The sequence below is a fragment of the Aulonocara stuartgranti genome (genome assembly GCF_965226115.1).
Source record: "Aulonocara stuartgranti genome assembly, chromosome: 20".
Lineage (NCBI taxonomy): Eukaryota > Metazoa > Chordata > Actinopteri > Cichliformes > Cichlidae > Aulonocara > Aulonocara stuartgranti.
In genome coordinates, this window is record NC_138956.1 from 4,438,822 (window position 1) to 4,466,246 (window position 27,425).

At 40.4% G+C, this 27,425-nt stretch overlaps 4 protein-coding genes across 5 annotated transcripts; 3 read left to right on the forward strand and 1 right to left on the reverse strand.

Annotated features, from left to right (window-relative positions):
- The first annotated feature begins 1,752 nt into the window (after positions 1-1,752).
- Positions 1,753-4,110, forward strand: dnase1l1l (deoxyribonuclease I-like 1-like). Its single transcript, XM_082519462.1, has 9 exons — positions 1,753-1,963; positions 2,042-2,188; positions 2,271-2,359; positions 2,440-2,526; positions 2,621-2,739; positions 3,194-3,306; positions 3,429-3,586; positions 3,666-3,762; positions 3,846-4,110. Exons 1-9 carry the CDS (start codon positions 1,913-1,915, stop codon positions 3,924-3,926), a joined length of 942 nt encoding a protein of 313 aa, XP_082375588.1. The 5' UTR covers positions 1,753-1,912; the 3' UTR covers positions 3,927-4,110.
- Positions 4,111-4,117: 7 nt separating this feature from the next.
- LOC309697516 (uncharacterized protein) lies at positions 4,118-7,240 on the forward strand. 2 transcript variants are annotated; one of them, XM_082519461.1, is made up of 7 exons: positions 4,118-4,281; positions 4,372-4,551; positions 4,669-6,381; positions 6,484-6,550; positions 6,627-6,696; positions 6,788-6,907; positions 6,993-7,240. In XM_082519461.1, exons 2-7 carry the CDS (start codon positions 4,512-4,514, stop codon positions 7,107-7,109), a joined length of 2,127 nt encoding a protein of 708 aa, XP_082375587.1. In that variant the 5' UTR covers positions 4,118-4,281; positions 4,372-4,511; the 3' UTR covers positions 7,110-7,240. The 2 variants fall into 2 exon arrangements, with proteins under 2 accessions (XP_082375587.1, XP_082375586.1); XM_082519460.1 differs by having other exon boundaries at positions 4,512-4,551.
- A 1,018-nt stretch (positions 7,241-8,258) lies between these two features.
- On the forward strand, positions 8,259-14,287 carry LOC309696486 (uncharacterized protein). The gene is made up of 7 exons (XM_082517735.1): positions 8,259-8,583; positions 8,719-8,817; positions 9,356-9,387; positions 9,755-9,780; positions 9,910-9,963; positions 10,055-10,117; positions 13,579-14,287. Exons 1-7 carry the CDS (start codon positions 8,502-8,504, stop codon positions 13,787-13,789), a joined length of 567 nt encoding a protein of 188 aa, XP_082373861.1. The 5' UTR covers positions 8,259-8,501; the 3' UTR covers positions 13,790-14,287.
- Positions 14,288-18,345: 4,058 nt separating this feature from the next.
- Positions 18,346-26,259, reverse strand: LOC309696487 (uncharacterized protein). Its single transcript, XM_082517736.1, has 8 exons — positions 25,628-26,259; positions 25,014-25,052; positions 24,624-24,932; positions 24,176-24,484; positions 21,811-22,125; positions 21,541-21,690; positions 21,367-21,439; positions 18,346-19,291 (listed from the first exon to the last, which is right to left on the reverse strand). Exons 1-7 carry the CDS (start codon positions 25,659-25,661, stop codon positions 21,396-21,398), a joined length of 1,200 nt encoding a protein of 399 aa, XP_082373862.1. The 5' UTR covers positions 25,662-26,259; the 3' UTR covers positions 18,346-19,291; positions 21,367-21,395.
- Between the last annotated feature and the right edge of the window lie 1,166 nt (positions 26,260-27,425).

The following is a 27,425-nucleotide window of genomic DNA, read 5'->3' on the forward strand; positions in this document are numbered from 1 at the left end:
GTGGTTAACCAGAATGTAAGCTATTTTTGATGGAGTCACTGGTGCAGATTATAACCAGTTTGAGATCATAGAGGATGACAGGAGTGTGAGTTTCATACCTGTGTGTCAGTGGAATGAGCGTCATTTCTATTTTGACAGCAATGAGCTACTTTGTAGGTAAACTATAATTTTCATTAAAGTTTATTTTTTAAATTAATATATTCAGCAGGACATTTTAAGGTCCTTCAGTTTACTGAGAGTAACACCACCACATCTTACTTAAGAGCATATTCATTCATTAGTTATATACTCTCACTGGCCACTTTATTAGGTACACTTGTTCCACTGCACATTAATTCAAATATCTAATCTTCCAAGTCACATGTGGTAATACATCAGTCACATGGTAGCCACTGAACGCATTCAGGCATGCAGGCATGGTCAAGGCAACCAGCTGAAGTTCAAACCGAGCATCACAATGTCAAAGAAAGGGCATTAAGTGACTTTGTGGCATGGTTGTTGGTGCGAGATGGGCTGGTCTGAGTACTTCAGAAACCATTTATCTACTGGGATTTTTCTGCACACAACCAAGGTATACAGGAGAGCATCTCTGAACATACGAGATGTCAGCGTCACCACGCTCCACAGTCACCACTGGGACGTGGTGGAACTTGTGATTCACATCATGCGTGTACAGCCAACAAATGTAGATGTCATCATGTTTCTGAGGAATGTTTCCAGCACCTTGTTGAGTCTGTGCCATGAGGAATTACTACAGATCTAGACAGAAGAGAAGGCCCAACCCAGTATTAGCAATGTGTACCTAATAAAGTGGCCAGAGAGTGCAAGTATGTAAGTATTCACTCTGCAGCAAAATGAATCCTCCCAGTTACATTATTTATATAAAACACTGGGTCATTATTATTGATGTGTAATGCTGTAAAACTATTTCAGATTCTCAGGTTGTTTAATTTATAAAAGGCATCATATTAAGCAAAAAAAATGATTTTATAAATCTGTGGCTAATTTTCTTAGCTACTTATCCACTTAAGCTCATGGGGACGATGGGGGAGGAAAACCCTGAACAGATCCCACACATTCTCAAATCCACAGCCAATTTAGAATCACATATAACCTAATGTTCGTTAGACTGCAGGAGGAAGCCCGAGTCACTGGAACAACCTCCATGCAGAAAGGCCTCGGGCAACCAGGAGGCTTCAATCAGGAATTTAAATGGTGGGACGTAACAGTGCTAACCACTGCACTGCGCTGGCCCATTTTATACATGTAAATGTTAACTGCATCATATTAAATGCTTTGCTGTGTAATATAGAACAATTACTGGAAGGTACTAAAGCAACAACAATAAGAAAAGCCACAAAAGACAAAACAATGTTAAAATATAACAACACATACACACAAAACGTACATAAACTGTTTTCTTTGTGCTATTTTTAAGAGTGCTCATCCCATTTTAATGGCACTCTATGCGGATTTCATCTGTAGTCCCAAAAAGAAAAAGAAAACACTGTCTATTTTACACCTATAAGAGTGCTCTTGCACACTCTGCCTCACACTGGCAGAGCCATCACAGTAAAAACTGCACCAGTCATCAGAATGTTCTTTTTAACAGCACCGTGTGGTAATTACCAGCTGCCAAACTGACAGGAGGATTTGTTCTACACACATGTTCATGAAGCGGACATGACACATGACCGCATCTATTGTCTGATTACGCTCAAACTTGGAGACAAAACGCACTCAGAGCTGAGCTCTCTGAGTTGGACGGAGTCATTGTTCATTATGGTGCTTTTAACTGTTCCAGATACAGCTCCATTCTCAGTAGGCGCTGACACAGCATATCCACCACACATCTGCACCCCCTGACTCCCCCGCCCACATTTACCTGTATGTTCCCGTGGTCACTGAAGAGATGGCTCTTTGCTGGCCTGAGATCAGTCTCCCGGTGACAAACGCACTGAAGGTAAGGGGCTGAAGATTTCTGTAGCGTACTTTAAAACATGACAAGTGAGGCTCTTGCAAACTTTCTTTGTGCTTGCAGAGCACGATGAGGACCACAGGGCTGCTGTTTGTTGTTGGGCTGTGTTTGCTGGATGTCACGTCGTCCCTTAAAATCTGTGCTTTTAATATTCAGAGCTTTGGAGAATCCAAGGCAAACAACAAGAAGGTTATGGGGATTCTGCTAAAGGTACTATGTGTCTACAAAAACACCTAGATTGATAGCTGAACAAAGCTGATGGATCTTTGTTTTTTCTGCTTTTGCTCCCAAGATTCTTTCTCGGTGTGACTTGTGTCTCATTCAGGAGGTCCGAGACTCTAAAGGAGAAGTAATACAAGCTTTGGTTAAGGATCTTAACAGGTACAAGGCTTATGTGGTGAATCTTCTGTGTCATTTAATAACACTGACCAACTTTAATTTTGATGTTATTTTCTAACCAGGTTTGACAACTACAACCCCTACTCTTACGTGGAAAGCGAAAGGCTCGGGAGGAAGGCCTATAAGGAGCAATATGTCTACATTTACAGGTAATTCATGCTGTATTTCCCATTGCATTTGAGCCGTTTCCTTATATGATCAGGCTAAACCTAGTGTGCTTTCCTCTCCCATGACTTACAGGAGCAATGTGCTGAAGGTCAAAGAGCATTATCAGTACCCTAAACTCGAAGGAAAGGGGACCAATGAAACTGATGTTTTCTCCAGAGGGCCCTTCATCATCCACTTTCACTCCCCCACTACATGTAAGGTTAAAAGGGGGAAAAACATGAAACTTCAAAGAGCTTTGTGCTGGCAAAAATAAAAAATGATTCTGACTTGTCATCCAGAATCGTTTTCTCTAGGCAAATCTAAACGACTTAATGATTTATGATTAGGTTCTCTGGCTTCTAAATGATTTTTGCTTTCTAATTATTTGCTTCACAACAATGTTAACGATGAGCCACTGTTCCAGAGGTGTCACAGACTGTTAGTGTTGGGTTATAACCTTGTAGGTTAATCTTCAGTGAATCTTGTTACACTGTAAACAATTGTGCTGCTACTAAAGCTCACCTTGATCAAAGGTGAATAAAGATCCAGCAAAGTTCACGCAGCCATCAACGTCACAGAGAAATTGCACCTTTGTTGAATTTGGAGGTCTGAATGAGAGACACACAGTCAGACTGGACCGCGGCGCTTTGTGATGTTTTTTGTTTTCAGTGGTGAAGGATTTTGTCCTGATAGGGCAGCACACCAGTCCGAAAACCGCCATGAAGGAGCTTGATGAACTGTACGCTGTCTTCAAAAGGATTTACAAGAAGTGGAAGACAGATGTAGGTTGAAACACATCGTTTAATCCCTTTTGCTTTCTTTAGCAAGATCTTGGTTCCTCATCATGTTGTTTGTAAGAATTTTCATGATTTTTTTTAACTTCCCTTTAATGGCGTGCTTTCAGAATGTGATCATCTTAGGTGACTTGAACGCTGGGTGCAGCTACATCACCACCAAAGGATGGAGAGCCATGCGCCTGAGGAGTGACCCCAAATTTCACTGGCTAATCGGAGACGAGCAAGACACCACCGTCAGGGAGAAGACACACTGTGCCTACGACAGGTCGGTGTCTACAGTGACTTGGTGCACATATATTGGAGTTTCTTATGCCCAACTATAAAGTTTCCTCATTGTGAAACAGGATCATCGTGCACGGACCGGAGGTTGTTTCCAGTGTAGTCCCAGCTTCAGCTCAGCCCTTCAACTTTAAAGAGCGTTTCCATCTAACTGAGGCAGAGGTAAACCTCTCAAAAGAAACCCCTCCCTCGAGTTCATTTTCTGACTTAACTTCACCTTTTGTTCTGTTCTTTTGACACTTCAGGCTCTTGAGGTCAGCGACCATTTTCCTGTAGAAGTTGACCTGAAGGCCAACCACCGCTACTTCCTCCGCCATGAGCTGTAAACCAATCACTAATGTTTTTGCAGTGTTTTGCTTGATTTTAATGAGTGGATGATGTGAACCAACAAAATACAGAGCTATGTTTTTGTTTTTTTGTTTTTTATAATGATCCTAAACTGGCACTGCACTCCTCTCAGTTGCACCAATAAACTCGAGTTTTTTCAGCAAGTAAGAACTGCGTGCTTCACTGCTGGAGTTTATATTCTGCCCCTGAAACCAAAACCACATCAAAGCTGACATCATTTCATGAGCTCATGAAGGTACGTTCCTGCAGCAACGCGAAAACACAAAACATCACTTTTGGACTTTGCTTTCCAGAGGAACCTGAGAAAATCATCTTAAATCTTCATCCTTGATGGTAGGTAAACATCACGTGGAGACTCTGTGTCGTGCATTTCACTGAATGTTTCAGTTTAAATATGTAACCTCTGCACGGTCTGTTTGACAGGAAGCTGCTTGTAGCTACAACAGATGAGAGTTACTTCGTGCGCTCTTCCTTTCTGAGACGAGAGATTATCTGTGCCAATGCATTAATTTTTTGTCTCGATATAACTTCTAAGATAAGTTATTGGTTTTGTCTTTGTAAAGATGGAAGATTTTACTGATCTCCTAACAGATGCATTTTCAGGTAAGATATACATATGTGGTTATTTCTGGCATTTATAGATACACATATATTACTTTTTTTGCATTTTTTTGTTTGTTTGTTTTTAAGATTACTATTCAGATTATGCTGTTTTTACAGAGACATCTGTTCCTCCATTCCCGGACGAAGATTTGGACTTTGAGAATTTAACTTTTGAAGAAAAGTCTGATGAAGACGGGACAGAAAACCTAACAACAAACAATAAAGAGGCGGCACTGCTCCAGGAAGCAACAGGTGAAGCGGCAGCTCTGTTTGAAACCAAAGAGACGGTTGAAAATGTTTACGAAGAGCAGTCGGACAATGAAACAGATGAGGAGGATTTTAAAGGTGAGGGGATCGGTGCCGTGGACGGTGGCAAAACAGCAGAGGAGGATTACATGAGCTCAGATGGAGATTCTGCGCACGAAGGCTCCGTCTCTGGAGAAGATGATGAGGGTGTGGAAGAGGACATAGGAGAGGCAGAGACATCAAGGGATTTGTTGATGTCAGTGCGCTGCAGTGATGAGTTCAACGACAGCGATAAGGAGGACGAGATCTTTGCTGAGGGACAACCTCTGGCCCCGGAGGATGCTGAAAACCCTCAAGTTAGAAACGAGGAGCGAGGTGAGGCTGAGTGCGACAGGGACGTGTCCTATTTGGAAAGATTCCCTGACCGAGGCAATGAGACTGTGATAAAAGCTGCAGAGGTAGGAGAGGACAAGGGAGAAAGCGAAGAAGAAGAAAAAGAAGAAGGAGAAGAAGAAGAAGAAGAAGAAGAAGAAGAAGAAGAAGAAGAAGAAGAAGACACATCATCTGATTCTGAGTGTGAGGGCATGAAAATCGAACAGGAGGAAAATGTTATCGGACAGCCTCTTGAGGAGGAGGAAGAGGTGGAAAACATTTACGGGGATGATCCTGAGGAAGCTAGTTCAGAGTTTCCTTGCATATCCTTGCAAAATCTGCAGGAGCTCACTGGTGAAAGTGATAAAGGGGAATATGCAGAGAAAATGAAAGATTTCTCAGGGGATGAGCACCAAGAGGCAGGTGAGAGCTTTGCAGATTACCCCTCAGACTTTTCTTCCTGTGAATATGCAGAAGATGGGACAAAAAATCAGGAAAGCAGGCCAGATTTTGGGCCCGGTACATCTGAATGCAGTTCATACACGCAGCAGGATGCTTTCATGGAAGGACCTGTGGAAGATATTACACAGATGGACGACGCCGAGTACAGCGATGAGAAGGAAGATGGGTATCTGTACAGCAGAGATCTAGAGATGGATGCTGAGAATCTGATGAGCATGGACGTAGCAGCTGGAGACAGAGGCAGCACAGCCGCGACCAAGTCTGACGATGAAGAAGACACATCTGAGAGCGACTACAGCTCCAGTGATGACGACGGGGCTCGTAGGTGCCTTCAAGAGCTTGAAAACAACAAGCAGCCGGCCGACAGTCAGATATATGGCACGAGCAGAGCAGATCGAGCAGATATCCTCAACTGGGAATTTGATGTATTAAATGCTGATAGCCTTCTGACTGAATACCTGTTAACCACAGGAGACATGACAGAAACAACTCCCACAGGTGTTAACCAGGACCACCCAGAATACATCAGCTACTCTGAGGTACAGAGTGAAGTTCTCAAAATTAAAAGCCCCTCCTACCAGGGATCCCTCGATGACAGCTTCTTCTTCGACAATGTTGAGGCCTCTGGCATCTCTCAGCAGGGAAAGCTGGAAGGGGAGGACTATGAAGAAGAAAGGAACTGGGAGCAAGAAGAGAAGAGAATCAAAGCTTTCAACGATTTTTATGGCGATGAGGAGAATGAAAGAGAAGGTGAGTGCTGAGGACAAGTCTCTAAATGTAATCAGAATAAGTTCTGTAACATTTTGAAAGCGTTTTCATAAATTAACCTGTTTTCCCCTGTGCATTTTTCAGGGAGGCAGATAAAAGTTCAGTTTTGTGCAGAGCCATTGTCTCAAGTCATTCGCTATGAAAGTGACAGGTAAGGAGAATTCCTGATGTGTAAACCTTATTTTTCCCGTCCCAACCAAAACGCTGCTTCCTCTTGTTCCCTGCAGTGATGAAGAGTCACTCAGCAGCTCCACAGACGGCGGGAGGGAGGACCTGAGCTCCACAGAGTCATCGGATGTAAGAAAATCTTCTTCTTTTTTTTGCTTGTGGAGACATGCACGCATACACATAAATGAACACATGACTTAATTGTTTCGTTTGTGGTCAGGAACCAAGGGAGCCTGACAACACCCTGCCAATGAAACCTGCTTGTGATCCTCCCAAAGCTCAGCTAGCAGAGAGTGAGCCAGACCTCAGCAACACACAAACCTGCACAGAAAAACACAAGGTGTGAAATCACAGCTCATTACTGAATGTCTGCTCTGTGTGATTTGGTTATTTTCAGTTCACGTGCTTAAACTTTGGTCCCACAGGGTGGCAGCATCATGAAGCTGATACTGAAGATGGGTGTGCTGACCGGAATGGGACTGCTGATGTTCTGGTTGGCTACGGATCAAGGAGAATGGCTCAACCAGGTTTTCTTTTTTTAGGGCTATGGAACATCCTTGGTCATTAAAACTTGTTTGTGTGCTCGCACATGTTTGTAAAGAATGCAGTGTAAAGTTAAGTATGTGTCGTTGTGCAGATTTTTTGCTTAATAAAGAGCTGTGTTTGTTCAAAATGATGCTAAATTGCATGAATTCCAGATAAGGTATGCTCACAGTGATGTTTTCTGAGCTGAGGTTAAACAGTCCTCCATTTTTTTCGTGAAGACAACCATGCCTGGAATAAATTAAGTTTAGTAGAAAGAACTTCACTCCACAACATCTCAGAGAGAAATCCTGTGGGACCTTTTACTCCGTAACAATGGTTTCTAGTTTACAAATATAAACCAGAAAAGAACGAAGTACAAAGATATGTTAGAGGCAAAAGCTAAAGTTGGGCTCTGACTATGGTTTCCGGTTCATGTGAGTCCTGTTGGAGATTCTTATCTGTAAAGTGGTGCTGCTCAAGAACTTAAACACGATTTTGCATTTGATAATTGTTTCATTGTTGTTTTTCACAGTGGAAGAAAGTGTTGTTTTTGTTTGTTTTTTTACACAGGTGGAAGTTATAATCCTACATGTTTATAGTTCACAAGATAAAACATTTATATATATATATATATATATATATATATATATATATATATATATATATATATATATATATATATATATATATATATATATATATATATATATATATATATATATTTAAGGTACCTTAAGGCACATCATATACATTATATTTTCTTTGTATTTCTTTGTAAATTGGGCTGATTCGTATTCATGAATATAGTTTCTAATTGGTGTCTGTCAGTGTTAAGATTTTAGATTTCGTTTAGATTTTCCTCAATAATTCATGTGGACATGACTAGTTTAAATATTTAAATATTATGATGTTATTTATTTATTTATCATTAGATTTTTATCATTTTCTATTTTTGTGAACTGTTTCGTGTAACAAAAAGTCGACATTTTATATCAGAAACTTCGGTCTCAGTAGTCTTATTAACATTAGCCCAGTAGTGGCGCTGTTTCGGTTCTGGAAAGAAAATCGACTAAAAGGAAGAAAAAAATAAACAAAGAAGAGTTCCTCAAACGGAAACGGAAACATGTAAAAGTTTAGTTAAGGTGCGATTTTTTTAAAACATTTGGCTCAATAAACGAGGGCGGGGTTTGAGGTGTTCCACGTTCCCACGCCAACATTCGACTCCGCACGCTCTACTGAGGCTCTTCCCGCCAAATCGTGCAACAAAACGAGCGCTCAGCCATAATCGTTGGGAGGAGGTCTATCTATTTTCTTTTTTTGGTAACTGAAACTAACTACAAGCAAAACATAACCGAAAGGAGAGCCCAGAGAGAGATAAATAACACATTTTTAAATAAGCCAAAGCGAAAATGTCTTCCCTGAGTGACAAATCTGCGCAGGAAATCAGCGACCTGCTCGATGAATACGGAATAAAGCACGGACCTGTGGTCGGTGAGTGGCACAGATACAACTGTTTCCTATGCGCCCGTTTTTGAATCAGTATCCGTGTCAGCTAACTTTACAGCTCTTTCCTAGATGAATAGTTTTACCTGTAATAAAGGTTCCCCGTGTCCTGTTTGTTCACAGAATCTACGAGAAACCTGTATGAGAAGAAACTGAAAGAGGCCATGGCTAAAGGCAAAAGAGCCAAACCATCACCTGACAAAACCTACTACAGAGAAGAGGGTGCGATTCACATTTTCATATATGTGTCAAATTTGTCTCGTGTCCTTTAAAAGGCGTGGAAACTCTATACTATCGTAATTACAAAGACTATAAATTAGTAAAGGAATTACATCGTAGTAATTTCTGTGTAATTATTAATATTATTTATTATTTAAAGGCAGGCCAGTAAGATACAATGTCCTAAGCTCGTTTAAAGCAATTGAACATATAGACATAAACAAATAAAAAGGTAATGATTGACAGTAGCTTCATAATTAATTTTAGATAGTAAGAGTGGGGTCTTTTTCAGTACAAAAATTTATTTATCTGTAGGGTTTTAGTGCATTTAATAATTCATTTTAGTATTTATATTTAAGTTGTTTTTGTTGTTGTTTTTTGTCTTCCACACAAAGAAACACCTAGCCAAGCCAAGCAGCTGGCTAGGCTTTTTACTGTTCTGTTTCAAATGAGAGGTTGTTGATCACGTCATTCACTACAGTCAGAGTTAAGAATGTGCAGGAAACAGTGTAGTGAACATGATATTTGTGTTTTCTTTCAGAGGAGGAAGTCACCTATGTTTACAGGACACCCGTAAGTATCTTTTCCGCACTCCTTCCAGAGGTCTGTACTGCAAAAGCGAGTTCAAGATATTATGCTTGTCTTCCCATTATCTGGACTTCATTTAGGCTAACATCAGCAGCCAGGAGAACCAGTCACACAAAGCTAGTTATCAGCTTGCTAAGTTAACCCTGAGGTTGGGTAGATAAGATGAAATGCTGCTTCGTAGTACAGGCCTCAGGTGGGGCCTCAATTGTTTTGCATTACTCTGGAGTGAAAAGACGCATTTTGATTCTAGCAGAAATGTGTTAGTTGTACTTACACGTAGCAAAATGCCATACCTGTCTGACCTGGAACAGTACTCATTTCATTTCATAATTTTCTTGTTTCTATTTTGCAGACCAAAAGTGAAGCCTCAGGTGACAGGTCAGTTTTCTCACAAATCCTCCACCATCCTGTGAACTCCCTTTCTCCTGCTTTTATCCCCCCTGTTGTTCAGTCATTTAAATAAACAAAACAATCTTAAGTTAGTAACTGCTGCGTGTCTCTGTCCAGGGGGGCTTACCCAAGGGCCAGACAAGAGTGGAATGAGAGAGATTATCAGCACGAGTGAGTGAAAGTCTTACAAACTGCTGTTTTTGGGAGAAACACAAAAACCCTTCATGAACAATTGTTTTTTAACCTTTTTCTCCCTCTACAGGACATCCTACTCGAACTACTCGAAGCCCAAGCCTGAATACAACAGAAGCAGTTATGGTAACGAGTAAGTATTTTTGTATCTATGGTCATACCTCTTTTTTTTTGCAGACAAACTTCAACCTCAAAATGCTAAGCCACCGGGTAAATGCAAATAGCAACGGAATGCTTTTTCATTCAAAATACATTACCTCCTTAAGAGTTAAGAGTTTAAATGAATTTCAAATCATTGCTTTTTTTCATCTTCTTTAAAAACAAGGATATGCTTTGGTTTTAGTTTTAAGAATCTGCAGCTCTGAAGTTGTGAAATCAAAATATCCATGTCACATTAAAGAATCATTTAGACTGACAGCTCTCTAGTGCAAAGTCTGTATGATGTCCCATTGCGCTTTTATGAGAATAGCACAGGTAATTGTCCCGTGGGCTCACAGGGAGTGAGTGGTTATCTCATGCTGTGCCTCCTGCATGGTCTAATATGGCAGCTCCCTTGTGAGGATGTGTCATCATTTCAATACGCTTATGCAGTCCCACAACATTTATTTCCATCCAGAGTTGCTTTAATTTTTTGCCAACATCCTGTATTGATGACAGTATTGTTGGAGCACAGCGTAAAGTCTTCTCTGCATAGCTCAAAGAGTCTCAGTGGGGTTAATGTCAGGATTCATGATGTCTTGTGCTCCCTGAACTACTCTTTTAGTTTCAGTGTGATGAACTGGAATTGTCATCAGGGGAGGGGAAATCCACTGATGGAAAAATCTGGTCATAACACTTATTCAGATAGTCAGCTGACCTCTTAATTTGGGCACATAACTGTGCTGATCCTAGACCCCAGATCATAACAATGCCCCCACAGGCTTGTACAGGAGGCACTAGGCATGATGGGTGCATTGCTTCCTCTCTTCTCTTCCTGATGAGCAATCCCTCGAGAGCAGGTTAGACCTGGAGTCATCAAACCACTTGACCTTTATCCACGATTACAAATCATGGATAAAATTATGCAAATTATGCTCCCAAGCAAAACTTCCAGGTTTAAATAATGTTCTGAATAATTTTAACCCAACTTTAATAGTTTCAGCAGTCTCTTTAGTTGTTCTCTTTGCTTGCTCCAGGGCTAATAATTTGGCCCATCAGGTCCATCTTGTTTTTTCTCACAAGCACAGGATATGTTTTCTGACATGGGTGTGCTTCAGTCAGGACTAAATAACCTGCTCCCAGCAGAAACACATTAATAACTGCAGTAATTATCTAGTGAAAGGTTTCTGCTATTCACTTAGTTAAATCCAGAGGTTGACTTGTGTTTATAAGGCCACCATAGTGTACAGTATTGAGCTGCATTTAATGCCCAACCCTCCTAGAAACTACCCATACGCATCAAAACTCTTGGATCATATATTATTATTTAGAAAGAAACTTATATTCAGGGCAAACCTTATGTCTATGATTTTGGTTATTTGTTCTTTGAGTGTTCTTGCTATTTTACGCTTTCACCTCCTCCTCGTTCAGAGGCAGATATGGTGTTTAACAGAGGTGTGGACTCGAGTCACATGACTTGGACTCAAGTCAGACTCGAGTCATTAATTTTATGACTTTAGACTTGACTTGAAAAAATGTTCTAAGACTTGTGACTTGACTTGGACTTTTACACCAATGACTTGGGACTTGAATTGGACTTGAACCGGTTTACTTGAAAAGACTTGATATTTTACCCCAAATATAAAATTTAACATGCATATTATATAGAGATTGAAAATGTGACGTCATTCACGGGTAGAACCGCAAAGGATTCTGGGAACTCGTGGCAAGCGGTACTAGCGCACGCAGGCTTTCAATTGAAATCAGTTATACAGCGATAAAAAGAAACACAAAAATGTCAAGAAGCCGTTGTATTATTAACTGCAATAGCCGGTCGCATGACAGCCACGGGAAGCCGACGGGTAAAGAGATCGGTTGTTATCGGATTACGTCGTTGAAGAGAAATTGTTCGAGCCATGTTTCCGAAGTAACAAAGACGCGACGGATGGCCTGGATTGCAGCCATTCAAAGATCAAATATAACGTTAAGGAATGTGTATTTATGACGACGATTTGTGAGACTGGTAAACTTATGATACGTACGATGGTCTTTCGTTCTACACCAGGGGTGTCAAACTCAAATACACAGTGGGCCAAATTTCAAAACTGGAACAAAGTCGCGGGCTAACGTTAATATTTATTGAATGAATCTTTTCTTATGGACTCAAACACGTTTTGCTGAAAAACTGAATATGGAACAAGCAAAGCTTAATACTAAACAATATATATATTAGCTGTATAATACCAGTAGGCCAGCTCTGATAGTAATTTGGTATGGCTTCGAGGGCCAAATGTAATTAGGCTGCGGGCCAAATTTGGCCCGCGGGCCAGAGTTTGACACCTATGTTCTACACGGTGCGTTTCAAGGTCCTGCACCCATCCGTCGGTAAACTGTACCTGGGCTTGTTGCAGTGACCTGAAGTTACTAAACTTCATGAGTGTATGCACTCACTCCAAGAACCGTATGATTATAAATATGCATATAAATATGCTAAGATGAGATAGCTGACTTCATCTAACTAGCAAATGTTTTCCAGGCTACGTTGGTGATGCAGTTTTTTTTAATGTGTATGATATTTTTGTCATGCGATTTTAAAGCCGGTCCTACAACCGCATCCAAGAATAACATGCAGCTTATCTCAGAACTGTCGGTGAAAATTATTCTTGGAGCTAAGTTTAATTGAGCTGCATTTTAAAGAGGTGCAATTTCACAATTTGTGTATATTTTCTAAGTTCACTATTTTGTCATGTGTTGAGAAAAACACAGATTTTAAAATTACATGGTCTAATATTTACATTTAGCATAACTGCAACATTATTTTTTCGTTTTGTTTTTTTTAAAGACTCGAAAGGACTTGAAATTCAAAGTTTCAGACTTGTGACTTGACTCGGACTTTTACACCAGTGACTTGAGACTCGACTCTGACTTGCCTGACATTACTTGAGACTTGACTTGAGACTTGAGGATAAAGACTTGAGACTTACTTGAGACTTGCAAAACAATGACTTGGTCCCACCTCTGGTGTTTAATGATGTGTTGTTAAAAGTGAACCAATTACAGTGTATAAAAGAAAGTGTAATTAGACAGGCTACAATGTAACATTTTGATGCACTGGTAATACAATTCATTTTAATTTGAAACTTTTAAGTTCACACGTTACTAAAGTTGAATTTTAATCTTTGATGCAGAGTAATAACTTGTAATGTAGTCAGAAAATTATCTAACATTTCCTTTAGCATTAATTTAGAATATGCATAGCATCTTATTCTGTCTTACCATCAGTCCAAAAGCACACCAGTAATATTTTAGGAGGCTCTAATTATTTTGCACTGACCTCTTATCAAACTGAAAGTTTGTGGGAGCAATTTTCATGCCAGATAAAAACAAGCGATATCATACTAGTTTGAGATGCAGAATTTTAACTATGTGCATGATTTCCCCCGATTTCCTTTCCAGACCCGACATGTATGACACTCCGTCCACTTACAGAAGCACCTACGCTAAATCGCCACCCATGAAATCAGGTCAAGATGTTCCAGATGCACCAAAGTCATCACGTCTGATCCCACTGTGGGTTCAATTTGTGTTCTTCCTGGCTGTGGCAGTCTTCCTCTACTTAGTTTTTTCCACTATGGAGACAAATGAAACCCCCAAAGGGATAAAATGATTTTTTTTTTAAAACCATTATTTCCTTATATTGAATTTTAAGGAATGCACATGATTAAATGCATGCATTTTAGACATTTTATGCAAGATTGTGTTTTTAACAGCAGTACATTCTCTGCTTATGCTTTTAGGCAAAATGTTTATTTGTCACTGAGCTTCAGTACATTATCACTACTCGAATCAACCAGCCCACCACTTTAAAACACACTAAAATCTTCCTCTTTTTTATCTGGACACAAACTGTCCCTCCATCTGCAGTTTCAAGTGATCTGTCGAGGTTTTAAGAGATGATCGTCCACAGCTTAGTCCAAATATGGCCGCAGTTGACCATAAAACATCCAAAGAGTATCACGCAAGATTTTGAAGCTCATATTTTAAAGCTTCAGCTGATTGTCTCTTTTAGCCTCTGCAGTTCACAGTGAATCTGTCTGCATGACCAAAATTTGGGTGGCAGGGTTTTGTTTTGTTTTTCTTAAATAAACATCAAACTTGTACAACATGCATACATTTCTCTCAATATTTTTTGACAGGCTATTTCCCTCAAAACAAAAACTCGTGGCACTGCGTCAACCCAACCTGCATATCCACTTAGTTATTCAGTATGTACCCTTTTCCCTCAACATACTGCTAGTAATGCAGGTGTTTTGAATTCATTGTGTATTTTTAAATATTTGTAGTTTACGGGTCCAACAATGTTTCCATTTTTCAGTTATCAAGTATATTTTGGACATTTTCAAACCAGCTGTAATGCAAGTGCCTCTGTGTATTTGGAGATTTAAAAAAAAAAAAAGTTTGGGTGGGGTTAAAAATGTAAAAGGTGCACTAGACGAGCTGTTGCCCCCAGTGTTATGATTTGATTCAGTATAATTAAGCTGGATATCATATTTTTGTACTACATAATCCAACTTTAACATCAGCCGGGTTTGTTGTGATTTGTTTTGTATTCCTGTTTCAAAATTGTAACTATTAAAAACGAAGCTTATATATGTAAACATTTAAAGCTTTAGGTATTTTGTTTTTTATTGAAGTCACTTTATTGGGTACACCTATTCACCTGCTTGGTAAAGCAAATATCTTATTAGCCCATAACATGGTAGGTAGACGTTGACCTGCTGAAGTTCAAACTGACCATCAGAATGGGAGAAGAAAGATTATTTGAGTGACTTCTAACACTGCGTGGTTGTTGGTGCCAGATGGGCTGGTCTGAATATTTCAGAAACTGCTGATCTGGGATTTTCACACACAGCCATCTCTGGGGTTTACAGAGAATTGTGCAAAAAGAAAATATCCAGTGAGCAGCAGTTTTCTTTGTTGACGCCAGAGGTAAAAGGAGTATGGTCAGTCTGCTTTGAGCTAATAGTCGGACAAGAATAACTCAAATTGCCACTCATTACAACCAAGGTATGTAGATAAGCAACTTTGAATGCATAGCAGATGGACTGCAGCAGCAGCAGACCACACTGGGTGCCACTCCCATCAGCTAAGAACAGCAAGCTGAGACTGGGATTCACAAAGGCTCGCTAAAATTCAACAAAAGAAGACCGGAAAAGCACAAGTCTCAATTTTCTGCTTCAGTATTTGGGTGGTACGGTCAGAATTTGGCTCAAGTAACATGAGCATATAATAATCTTGTACCATGGCACAAAGCTCAGATCATCTCCAGCTGGTTTCTTGAACATGAGTTTAGTGTACTTATTTGGTTTCCACAATCACCAGCACAATACTCTAACTGGGCATCAGCCAGGCTTTTACACGTCGCTGCTCCTGCTCCTCTTTTCTAGTACTATGGCAAATTAATTTTTTGTACTATAATAAAAAACATAATCCCGAAATCCCAGTTAGGCCACTGAAAAAACCAAAAAGAAACAATGGTGTGGAAGAGTTGCTCAATCAATAGCATAGTGACCTCCATAACACTATGAAGCCACTGTGCCATTGGCTGACTGAAACCTTTAGTGTTCAGACCCCCAGGGGACACATACGCAGAGCACACTGAAAGGGACCAAGGAAAAGAAAAACAGGTGCATGAATGCTAGGGTGCAGCTGAATAGTCAGATTTGCTTAGCAGCGCTCTTGCATGAGGGAAGTGACCCAGACGTATCTGCATCTGTGAGGCAGCTTTTAATAAGAGCTACTCAAATTCTCTGAATACTAAAGAAAGGTGCTTCAGTGCTTCATGTGTTTGGCATAGGATAGATTAGACCAAGCTTCTGAGTTAATCTCATAGGGATGCATCATACGACCATCATGAAAACAGTTAAGAAAAGTGACAACCTGGCACAGATCATGTAAATATTAAAATATGTCCATTTCCATTACCAGTTTCTTTTGAATTCTCAACAACAGGCTGTTTATCACTCCCAAACTAATAGGATTGCTACTGTGATAAAATCTGCTTCTAGGTATGTTTTGGTGGGAATTACCTGACATGAAGAACAGGTTTATTTATATAAGATTGAGCTGTTTAGATCTTTAAGGAACACAACAGTTCGATTTGCATTTGCAGTGTCTGTACTGCCACACTTTTGGATCATCATGGATAGAGATGGACCGATCCGATATTACGTATCGGTATCGGTCCGATACTGACCTAAATTACTGGATCGGATATCGGAGAAAAATAAAAAATGTAATCCGATCCATTAAATATCACGAAAGCACCTCACAAAACTTGCAACACGCCGTAACTCACCTCAGAACGTTAGCACGTTGGAGCAGTATGCATCACGTGATAGAGCGGCTGTGGCATGCGGGACCTGTCGGTGCTCTGGATAACATTTGGAGCTTCGCTAGCAACCTGGCATTTCATCTCCGACAAAGTTATCCCCGAGAGAAGTAAAGCAAGTGTGTAAGTCCATCTCTGAATGTTTGTAAAGCATTCCTGCGTTAAGCTTAACAAACGATATATGGAGCGACTGCCTCTTCTTGCTGCTACTTCAATCATGAAACTGCTTAACGATCAGCTGATCAGCTTTTCTGTCGCGAGTCCGTGTCTCTAGTTTGCTTTTGGCCCACTTTGCACCAGAAAGAGGAAACCAGCGGCTGAACAACAGAAGCACGTTTAAGCTTGATCAGCTGTTGTTAGAATGTATTTAATATTACTTTCTACTCGAGGATCTTTTTCTACGTAGCTGACGCTGGTAACTGTGCAGGGGCGGATCTAGCAAAGTTTAGCCAGGGGGGCCGGTAGGGCATGAACAGGGAAAAGGGGGCACAAAGACATACTTTTCTTTCTTATTCTCATTTAAAATGTCTAGCTTTTAATAAATAATTATCTGACACCCAAAGTTTTAATTTGATGCAAAATGAATAGAAGTCAATTACTGTATATAGTAACTATTAAGTCTAATATATATACCCTAGTAAGCTATAGTACTTTTTCCTTTGGGAAGGTACCATCTGTGCAGTCTGCAATTCTGTTGAAGAAAGATGTTGAATCTATTTAATATTTCTTGAAAAATAATTGATTTCTGTGCATTTTTTTCACACTGCATCAAATTAAGGTTGATTACGTCGATTAAGCATCATGAGGTGGAGCGTGAGGGGTGGTTCCCTATTTTTTATTTATTTATTTTTGTTGTTGCTGGGAGTTGGAACCCTATTAGTTAGGTTGCTTAATATTTACGCTAAGTACTCTTTAAAATACCAGAATAGGGAGGATGGTGTAGGTTTAAGTTTATTAGATTGATCAGTATTGCTGAACTATGAAACATTTTTTTTGCATACAGGTATAACAGAATAGCTTTAGTGTAGTTGTTGTTTTAAACTTGAGTATGAACTTATACAAAATGCAGCAAGATATTTAAAAAACAGTTTTGTTGATTAAAAAACACTATATCGGATTCATATCGGTATCGGCAGATATCCAAATTTATGATATCGGTATCGGTATCGGACATAAAAAAGTGGTATCGTGCCATCTCTAATCATGGAGCTTTATGTCAGCCGGGATAAGTGAACAGGGAGCTGGAAGGTTTGGAGTGTTGCATCTCCATCCAGCTATGAAATAAGAAAATAAGATGTAGTCTCATTTTGTTAGGCTATAAGTCCTGCATGAAACGACATGGTAAAGAACACATGCGGGTGAATTAAGAAGTGCATTTTGGATATTGTAGTTTCAGCACTGCACAGTACTGCTAGAAGCCCTCCTTCAATCTCCTTCACACCTTTCCTTGACCTCCTGACTTTTTCCAACAAACTCAAGGAAAAGTGTTCCGTGAAATAAGGTAGGAGGTAATTGTGTGGACTATTCAACCACACCCCACCCCACAAATCCACTTTGCACTAAAATTAGCACTCCCACTTACTACAAAAAAAAAAATAAAAATGCACAAATACATTTACACACACTTTCTAAGCTGCATGGTAATCATCGTGGGCTATCATTATCTAAGCAGTTGCTCAAGCGCCTGCAAGACAGTCACACACATAAACCGTCAAAATGTTCAAACAACCAGCAAATTCGTAAAAGTTGTCATGTGCAAGTTTATGATTTCTAGTGTGCAAATGTTAAAGAATGCAGTAAAAGTGCAGAGGGCTAACTAGACGTGCACAGTATTATCCAAAACAGAATACGGTTTATTCTGAAACAGCAACCTCTTCATTACATTGTTAATGACATAAGATGCATAGTAGTGTTGAACTTTACATACAAAAATGGCAATTTATTCTTTAAGGATCATTGATCTGTAGGCAAGTATGCATCGAGCCTTTAATGCCTCTCATTAGCGTCACTTTTTTAAAAAAAACTACATATACATAGATACCTACGTCACAGTTTCCCCAGTTTAGCTTTTAGTAGCAATTTCCACCTCATACATCACAGCAATAGTCATGTCTGAGTGAATCTCACAGCTACTCTGAGTCTTTATCGACTTGGATCCAGAAATAGTTTCTACAGTCCGTTAGACCGTGTCTGAAATCATTCACTACGCTTTGTTACTTTTCATTGAGTCCTGTGTAGAGGATTATGCTACTCAAATATGATGGGTAGGTGTTGACTAAATAAATACAGGCATGCATTTTTGTGATAAATATATATTACACCAAGGATTTTTTTCCCCCTAATGATTAATGCACATACTTCTGTGGCAGTTTGTTTCCTTTCTCATATTAGCCATTTTTCTTCTTCCGTGTTGGGCTTGTTTGCAGTGCATTGTGGGGTTGAATGAGTCCGCTAAATAGCATGTAGTGATCCCATACATTTTATAGTGAGGGATTTCAGACACAGTCTTCTGTGGTAGTGTCACAACGATGCAACGCTGAATGGTCACTCAGGTCTTTTGTTCTGCCACAGTAACAAAGACGAACGAAGTAACGCAGCCTTAGATTGGTCGGTGGTAATCACAAGTAAAGACTGTCTCATCCAGGATTTAGTGAAATGGTTCCAGCTGGCACCTTTTCCAAAAGGTGTGGTAGATTAGGAGCCAAGCTGGTTGGTTCTGTTTTTACATCTCCTGCCATCTAGATCCATGAAGGACACACGGAGAGCCCTGAAAATTGGCTTGAAAAGGGGAAATATATATTACTCTCCAATAAGTCAGTCAAGACACAAATTCTACAAAAGCATATAAGCAATAAATTAAACTACTAGAGTGGCTATAACGCACATGAAATTCATGTTTGTATTTTATTTACTTGATCAATAGCCTGGTTGCAATTACATTTTTTTTCAACTTTGTATTTAAGCTTGTAACTGACATTTATGCAATATAATCAAGTAAATGCAGAGTAAACACAAAGAATGTATGCTTAAATCCAAAGAGAATTTGAATAGTTTTCTTCAACATACACTAATATATAATATATATATATATATTAGTGCTGTCAAACAATAAAAATGGTTAATCAGATTCATCACAGGGTTACTGTGGATTAATTTTGATTAATCACGATTAAATATCATTCATTTTTATTCATATTAATTGCATTTAAATTTGCATGTGCAAACAGACTCGGAAAAAAAGGGGAAATATACACACTTAACACATTTATTGAACATCTTGAACATTCGTGTTAACAAAAAACTCCATAAACATGTATCCACTCTCTCTCTGCCACTCTTGGGGAGGCACTTCAAGTCTTTGAAACGAGGAACCAAAGATATGTAAAGTGCGTGTTCTCAATGACATTAATAGGTCTGCAGTTTGTTGCAATCCACTTGGCAATTGTGTCAGTCAATATTTCCGAGGTAGACTTACTGAGTCCCCAATGCTGCGCGAGTGTACTGTCGCAAGCTGGGTGACGCTTTAGCCAAAGTCCTAGCAGCATCCCCAGCTAATGTATGCTTCACGTCGATGAGATATTTCAAGCTGGAAGTGCTTCGGTGAAAAGAAAATTCCTTCTTGCACAATGTGCATAATACTTTATGTCGGTTGACTGTTCCGTCTTGTTTTTTTTTAATACTCAAATTTCCCATTGAGCGAGCCAATGTGCGTTTATCATTTTCAATATTGAATTGATTGGTTCAGCTGCCCGTCACTTTCAGAACAACTCCCCATTTGCACATGTGCCAGGGTACCTCCACTTGGACAAATTGCCCAAAATACATTGACAGAAAAATTTCAGATTTTTTGACATACTGCACTCCAGATGCGTTAATTGCATTAAAAATTTAATCTCGTTGACCGTAATGGCAGATTAGTTTGCGTTAACGGTTAATTTCGACAGCGCTAGTTTATATACTAAAAAACACCACATTAAACTGTTTTTTAAAACAAATAATGGCAAAAATTAATAAACTTCTATCCCTGTCAGAAGATAAATTGTTACCATATTTTTCCGCACTTAACATCCTTTAATTTTCTCAAAAATCGACAATGCGCCTTATAATCCGGTGCGCCTTATGTATGAATTCTGGTTGTGCGTACTGACCTTGAACCGATTTTATGTGGTACACGGCGCTCAAAAATCTGTCAAAAAATGTTTTAGTATGTCTTTGGTAAGCTACGAAGCCGCACCGCTTGACGGATTGTCGGAGCATTACGGCTACCGTAGTCAGGAGCCTCGCACAGTAATCTGGGTCCAAAACTCCGTCCCTTTCAGGTCCAAAACACTGCAGCATCACTGAGAGTTAAAAACTGTCTAAATTCTTTCATCTTTAATAAAATGATCAGCGTTGCTGCTTTGAATCACCTTGTTGTTGAATTGTGCTATACAAATAAACTTGCCTTGCCTTGCCTTTACCGGGTGTAACAATTAAGTTTAACATCCAGGCATCCATGAAAACAGAATGTATAAAATTTAATGGAGTTAGAAGTTAGCAGGAAGTTAGCTCGCTAGTTTCCTCCTAAACATCATATTGCATGTTCTGACTGAGAGATTTCTGAAAAACTTAAAACTTACAGCTCTGCTATCACTTCCAACATAAATGAAGACGGAAAACTTAACAACAGTGATATTTGTAGGGTTACTGAAGTTGGGCTAGCTGGTATATAATGATGTGCTACGTGATCGCTAGCGACACAGCTATGTTAGCATCCGGTGCGCCATATGTATGAAAACAGACCCATTCATCGACAGTGCGCTTTATAATCCGGTGCACCTTGTGGTTCGTGCAAGAATTATGTACTGAAATACCTTCAGGTATCTGCTGCCTGCATTCCAGATCACAGCTTGTTTGTCGATAAAGCAATATAAGTGTTGTCCACACCTGCCAACAGAAGCACACTTCTTACCCTTGGGTACATACACAGGATGCTTTCAGAAAAGAGAGTTATTCAAATCTCTGCTGCAGGTGAAAAAGGAACTCACAGGTTCTGGTCTCTCTCTCCAGCTCTGAGGGCTTCCTCTCCTTATTACACAGTACCTTGGCCACAATGACTATGATGATGAGAGCCACCACAAATGTCAGACCAGACACGAGCCAGCTGATACCCATTGGACTCAGGATGGGATCTGGATCTGAGAACGAGAGGACTTTTCTGTAGGTATGTGTAACTTGTATATCTAAATAAAACGAATATTTAAAAAAACAAAACAAAAAAACATGTTTTTTTATATCGACATGCAACAAAGTCTCACCTCTGACAGCTATAGGCAGGGGCTGGCTCTCTCTGGAGACGAAGGTACGCCCGCCTAGCTGGACCCGGTACAGGCAGTAATAGTAGCCCTCGTTGGAGCTCTGGGCGTTAGGAAAGGTGAAAGTGACGGACGGGGTGAGTGCGGGCAGAGTCTGGCGCACTGTGCCATTAGAGCGGATCAAACGCAGCTGGAAGGAACCCCCGGGGTACTGTTGTAGGGTGGAGCAGGTGATATTAAAACTTTGGCCTTTGATGACAGAACCAGCCGGGGCCTCAGCGGACGTGTTGTACCAGTGCTGGGGAGTCAGGAGCTCCACTGTAGACCAGCCAATAAAAATGAAACGGTGAAACTGGTTAATCAATGTCAGAATTTTAAAATAATGTCAAAAAAGATGGACAAATGGAGAAAAATCCAACATGGTTTCAGTTTTGGTCAAAATACTTTAAAAAACAAAATTCCCCAAAGAAGTCACTCACCAATTCCAATCACTGAATTTGGGTATTTCAATCACTTCAACATCCACAGGTGTGTAAAATCAAGCCCCTAGGCCAGTGGTTCTTAACCTGGGTTCGATCAAACCCTAGGGGTTCGGTGAGTCGGTCTCAAGGGTTCGGCAGAGCCTCCACCGTGACATGCATGGCTCATTTTGTGCACCAATAAAAAACATATGTCTTGAATTTGAAATAAATCATATTTTATTTTTCACTAAAGAGGGGTTCAGTGAATGCGCATATGAAACTCGTGGGGTTCAGTACCTCCAACAAGGTTAAGAACCACTGCCCTAGGCACTGCTTTTACAAACAGCTGTAAAACAATGGGTCGCTCTCAGGGGCTCAGTGAATTTCAGTGTGGTACTGGACTTTTTACCTGAGCAACAAGTCTAGTCCTGCAATTTCATCACTGCTAAATATTCCAAATTCAGCTGTTAGTGGTATTATAAAAAAAATTAAAGGAATTAGGGAAAGACAGTAACTCAGCCACAAACTGGTAGGTCATGTAAAAAGTCACAGAGTGACAGCGGATGCTGAGCGCAGAGTTGGAAGAGGCCACCAATTTTCTGCAGTCATTCACTACAGACCTCCAAACTTCATGTGGCCTTCAGATTAGCTCAAGAACAGTATGTAGACAGCTTCACGGAATGGGTTTCCACGGCTGAGCAGCTGCATCGAAGCCTCACGTCACCAAGCACAATGCAAAGCGTTGGATGCAGTGGTGTTAAGCGCACCGCCACTAGCCTCTAGATCAATACAGACAAGTTCTCTGGAGTGACAAATCACGCTTCTGTCTGGCAATCTGATGGATGAGTCTGGGTTTGGCGGTTGCCAGGAGAACAGTACTTGTCTGACTGCATTGTGCTAAGTGTAAAGTTTTATGGAGGGGGATTATGGGGAACTCTTAATGCTTCAGCGTACCGAGACAAGTTGAACAATTTCATGCTCCAGCTTTGTGGGAACAGTGGCCCCCAGATGCCCCTTCCTGTTCTAACATGACTGTACACCATAGCACAAAGCAAGGTCCATAAAGACATGGAGGAGGAAGTTTGGTGTGGAAGAACTTGACTGGCCTGCACAGAGTCCTGACCTCAACCTAAAGGAATGCCTTTGGCATGAATTAGCGCAGAGACTGCGAGCCAGGGCTTCTTGTCCAACATTAGTGTCTGACCTACAAATGCCCTTCTGGAAGAATGATCAAAAATTCCCATAAACACACTCCTGGACCTTATGGAAATCCTTGCCAGAATAGCCATTATAGCCGCAAATGGTGGGCTGATATCATATTACAACCTATAGAGGGTTTTAATGGGGTGTCACTCAATTTTTTAAGTGTGTGTAAACAGATGAGTGAATACTTTGGCAATATAGTATATTTTCCTATCTAATCTGAACATTTCTAGCCAGTTGAGGGAACTGAGGTCGAGTTCATTCTCAGTCATCAATAACATTTTAATAATCTGACACACATTAATAAACAGTCAGATGTCGTACAATGGAAACAGAAATCTGCACAGACGCTTCTAAAATGCTGTTTTTGCTGTGTGAGCACCCATCTGTTTATGGCAGACATGCTGGGTGTGACTAACCAGTCTGCCTGCTAACACTCTGTACATCTTCAAGGTCAGTTTTCCTTATCAAGATGTCTCCCACCGAGGTGCCTCTGTGCACTCTGTGAGTGCAGAAAATATTTTGCGAGTCTGTTCATGCTGATCCTTTTGCATAGGCTCTTATGATAAAAAAAAAGACACAAAAGACATCTGAAGTGTTCTTGAGTTTTCAGATTCACACCACAGAAGATTGCACAAAACATAATGTGCAACTGAAAAGGGCAATGGCGCAATAGTGTTACTGTCAAAGCAGCAGTGACTCACCTACAGTGATGTTGATTGCGTTGCTGGGTGGGGAACTGAGAAGCCTTGTAGGAAAGCCACTCTTGATCCTGTACCCACAACTGTAGCTGCCTTGGTGGAAAGTCTCTACATCGGACAGGGTGAGCTCCATCATATTCTGGGTCTGGTCTGCTCTCTGTGTAACCAGCGGTGTGGACACTCCATTTTTGTACAGGTGAAAGTCACTGAGGTGATGACCCAACAGAACCCTGCAGACAAAGCGAACAGACTCCCCGGGGAAGAACACAGTGTGGGGTGACATCAGGGTGAGGATGGGTGTTAAAAGAGTACCTGAGAGAATAGAAAAAAAATATAACCACAACATTACATTACATTTTTCAGTTATGACACTGACACTCAGTCCAGAGTCTTTATGTATCAACAAAGCAGAAATGACTCAGCACTGGTTCTCAGCACTGTTCGATCTCACCTGAGCACTTCACGCTTGCATCGTTCTCATGGGTGCAGTGCAGGTTGCTGTTGAGGACAACACTGCAGTGTAATAAACTGCTCTCCTGTCCAGAGCACTGGACTTGATGCAGCCAGATAGGTCCACTGGCTTTACGAAATCTTAGACCATTATGGACATTTTCAGCCAAGCCACAACCTAGCTCCAAGCACACTACATCAGCGGCCCGGAAATCCCATCCGTAGTCGCAGACAGTTCCCCATTCCTTGTGGCGAAGCACCTCAACTCTGCCAGAACAATTGTTGTCCCCATCCACTAGTCTGACCCCACCTGAGGATCAGGAGGAAACTACTTAGACATACAAAGTGCAAGCCTGTGAATGCAGGAGGTTTAAATCAGTTCTAGGCTTACCGAAAGCGGTCACTCTATCCCACAGAGCACCCAGCAGGCCTGAAAGGAAATAACAAAAACAAAAGAATAGTAGCCATTTTCTTGCTTGTTCATTATTAGAGAGTCCAGTTTTGGTGGGAGTGGGAAACTACAGCTACAACCTTGTGATCCGTTAATGGTTTGTGAAGCCGTAAAGATGTGCCTGATAGGCTTTCTACCTGATTTCAGTGGACTAGATGCCTCAGATGTCACCCAACAATTCATCAAAGTTGCAATAACTGTCCATTTTAAAATAGCACTCACTAAGACCTTCATGAAGGTCACATTGAAAAATATTTTAGCTGAGCAATTCCGATGCAATTCGCAGTAAAAGTTATACCATAGTGGTTACTGTTTATATAAGCTAACGAAACAGTTTTGTAACGTTAGAAATCAGTTTGCCCACTTATATGATTTTAAGCAGATTTTTTGTTAGTTTTTTTAGTTTCACGTGGGTGAATACATATATAATGTGTAACCAACGACAAAGTCCTACCTGGTTATCTTATAATCACCAGAATATGAGCCACCAACCTCAGAGCAACCTAATTCACATACAGCTGGAAGACAGGCCAAGCTAGGCATTTTTAGCTTACCCGTTAAAAGGATGTAAAGGAATCCCATCAGCATCTTCTCCTCAGCCTTCCATCGGCTGTGCAGGGAGCCCGTTGTCTTGCTGTTGGTGCAGACAGCCGCTGAAACACATCGGCTAAGAAGACTCGGGTGGGCTACTGAACCAAGCAGAAACTCACGAGGAAGAAAGGGCTAACGGCTAACCGAGTGTAAACAGCTAACAGTGGGGCAGCAGCGGCCGTAGATAAAAACATTATCGAGATATGAGCAGTGGCAGACAATGGGGTGGTGAACAGTGGATTCCTGCGCACAGATCAAGTGAGTCTCCTGCTGTTCATTGTGACGAATCCAGGTGTTGCAAACAGCGTTGCAACGTCCATAGCTACCTACGTGCCTTCTGGCTGCCGTACTCACGTCAACGGTGACATTAGCCAGCCAGGTGCTGAGTTCTTCGCTCGTGCTAGGCCCTGCTAGATTGGATCAGCTCTGCTGCGACCCGCCCAAACAAATTCCTAACAACCAATCCTCCAACCTATCCAGACGGTACTAACGAATCACAGCACAGCTGCTCTCCCAGCCTCGGCTCCTTCTCTCTACCACAGACAGGGGTCACCATCCAGCCGCAGTGCTACGCTGGTCTCACCTTTCGTCTTTGGAAGTGGTGGACTGCAAAAACCATTATCACCAAGTACAGATACCGATACTTTTAACTTATGCAGGCGGAATTTGTGGGGTAAAGCACGGTGTCAGGATTTATAGCATGAATGCATCACTAATATGCTAAAAATCAATACGTTTTAATGACCACTACATATTTGGATTTTTGCTTTCCCATTGATTTAACAGTCATAATGGGCATTCATCCCTGTTCTTTTTTCCAGGATGGATTGATTGTGCAGCATACACCATTACTTTACTTTAAAAACCAGAATTGAGTGCACACGTTTGATTTTATTTTGGATTTTCTTTCATCTTTAAGGGTCCAAAATGTACAAGCAGATTTTAATATGTACATTACTCACTTAAGTCTTTTAATAAGTGGTGCTGAAGGTTCTACAGTGTCTTTTGAATTGACAAGACCAAGCGTTATTATATTATTGTTAGTGATTAGGATTTACTACAAATGGTCAGTCACTGGACTGACCAATATTGAGAACAATGGCAAAGTCCAAGGAATTATAGATTTACATATGTTGGGAAGGTCTCTTGGAGTCATTTCCAAACAACTGCAGATTCTAAGGTCATCAGTTCAAAAAAACTGTGCATAAGTACAAGTTATTCAGATGTGTCACCACGTTGCCAAGTTCTGGAAGAAGGCCCTAACTGTCACCCTCAGATGAAAGGAAATTGGTTAGGATGTTCAGGAACAACCAAAGCTCAATCCTGCCATGAACTGGAAATTGCTGGAACACCAGAAGTCTTTCAGTTCAGTTCAGTTCAGTTCATTTTTATTTCAAACATTTCAAACATGTGCCTTCACAATCATTACAAAATATCATTCCATTATTTGTTTGAAAAGGAGTAGGCTGAAGTATTTACTTATTTGTCCCTACCCCCTCAAGTTTTACCTCTCATTCATTTAATTTTTTTTTTGTCTTAAATTAAACAAACAACATATGAAACATATAAACATATGAAGTAAAACAAAACATAACATACATAAATCAAAAACAAGAAATTAGCAAGCCCCACCACAGTATAGTTTCTTTCATATGAAAAATACAGAATGTGTATATTTGCAGATACACAAGTTATGGAAAAACAACAAACCAAAACAAAACAAAAAAACAAAAAAACAACCAAAAAGAACCGCAACACCAT

Coding starts and splice junctions, on each gene's coding strand:
- LOC309697516 (XM_082519460.1), top strand. Junction 4,552..4,668: donor CCTAACAGATGCATTTTCAG/GTAAGATATACA, acceptor CTGTTTTTACAG/AGACATCTGTTCCTCCATTC. Junction 6,908..6,992: donor CCTGCACAGAAAAACACAAG/GTGTGAAATCAC, acceptor TTGGTCCCACAG/GGTGGCAGCATCATGAAGCT.
- dnase1l1l (XM_082519462.1), top strand. CDS start 1,913: ATGGCTCTTTGCTGGCCTGAGATCAGTCTCCCGGTGACAAACGCACTG. Junction 2,740..3,193: donor CTTTCACTCCCCCACTACAT/GTAAGGTTAAAA, acceptor TTTTGTTTTCAG/TGGTGAAGGATTTTGTCCTG. Junction 3,307..3,428: donor ACAAGAAGTGGAAGACAGAT/GTAGGTTGAAAC, acceptor GCGTGCTTTCAG/AATGTGATCATCTTAGGTGA.
- LOC309696486 (XM_082517735.1), top strand. CDS start 8,502: ATGTCTTCCCTGAGTGACAAATCTGCGCAGGAAATCAGCGACCTGCTC. Junction 8,584..8,718: donor AAAGCACGGACCTGTGGTCG/GTGAGTGGCACA, acceptor GTTTGTTCACAG/AATCTACGAGAAACCTGTAT. Junction 10,118..13,578: donor AGAAGCAGTTATGGTAACGA/GTAAGTATTTTT, acceptor TTTCCTTTCCAG/ACCCGACATGTATGACACTC.
- LOC309696487 (XM_082517736.1), bottom strand. CDS start 25,661: ATGCTGATGGGATTCCTTTACATCCTTTTAACGG. Junction 25,053..25,627: donor CCTTTACATCCTTTTAACGG/GTAAGCTAAAAA, acceptor ATTTCCTTTCAG/GCCTGCTGGGTGCTCTGTGG. Junction 24,485..24,623: donor TGCAAGCGTGAAGTGCTCAG/GTGAGATCGAAC, acceptor CTATTCTCTCAG/GTACTCTTTTAACACCCATC.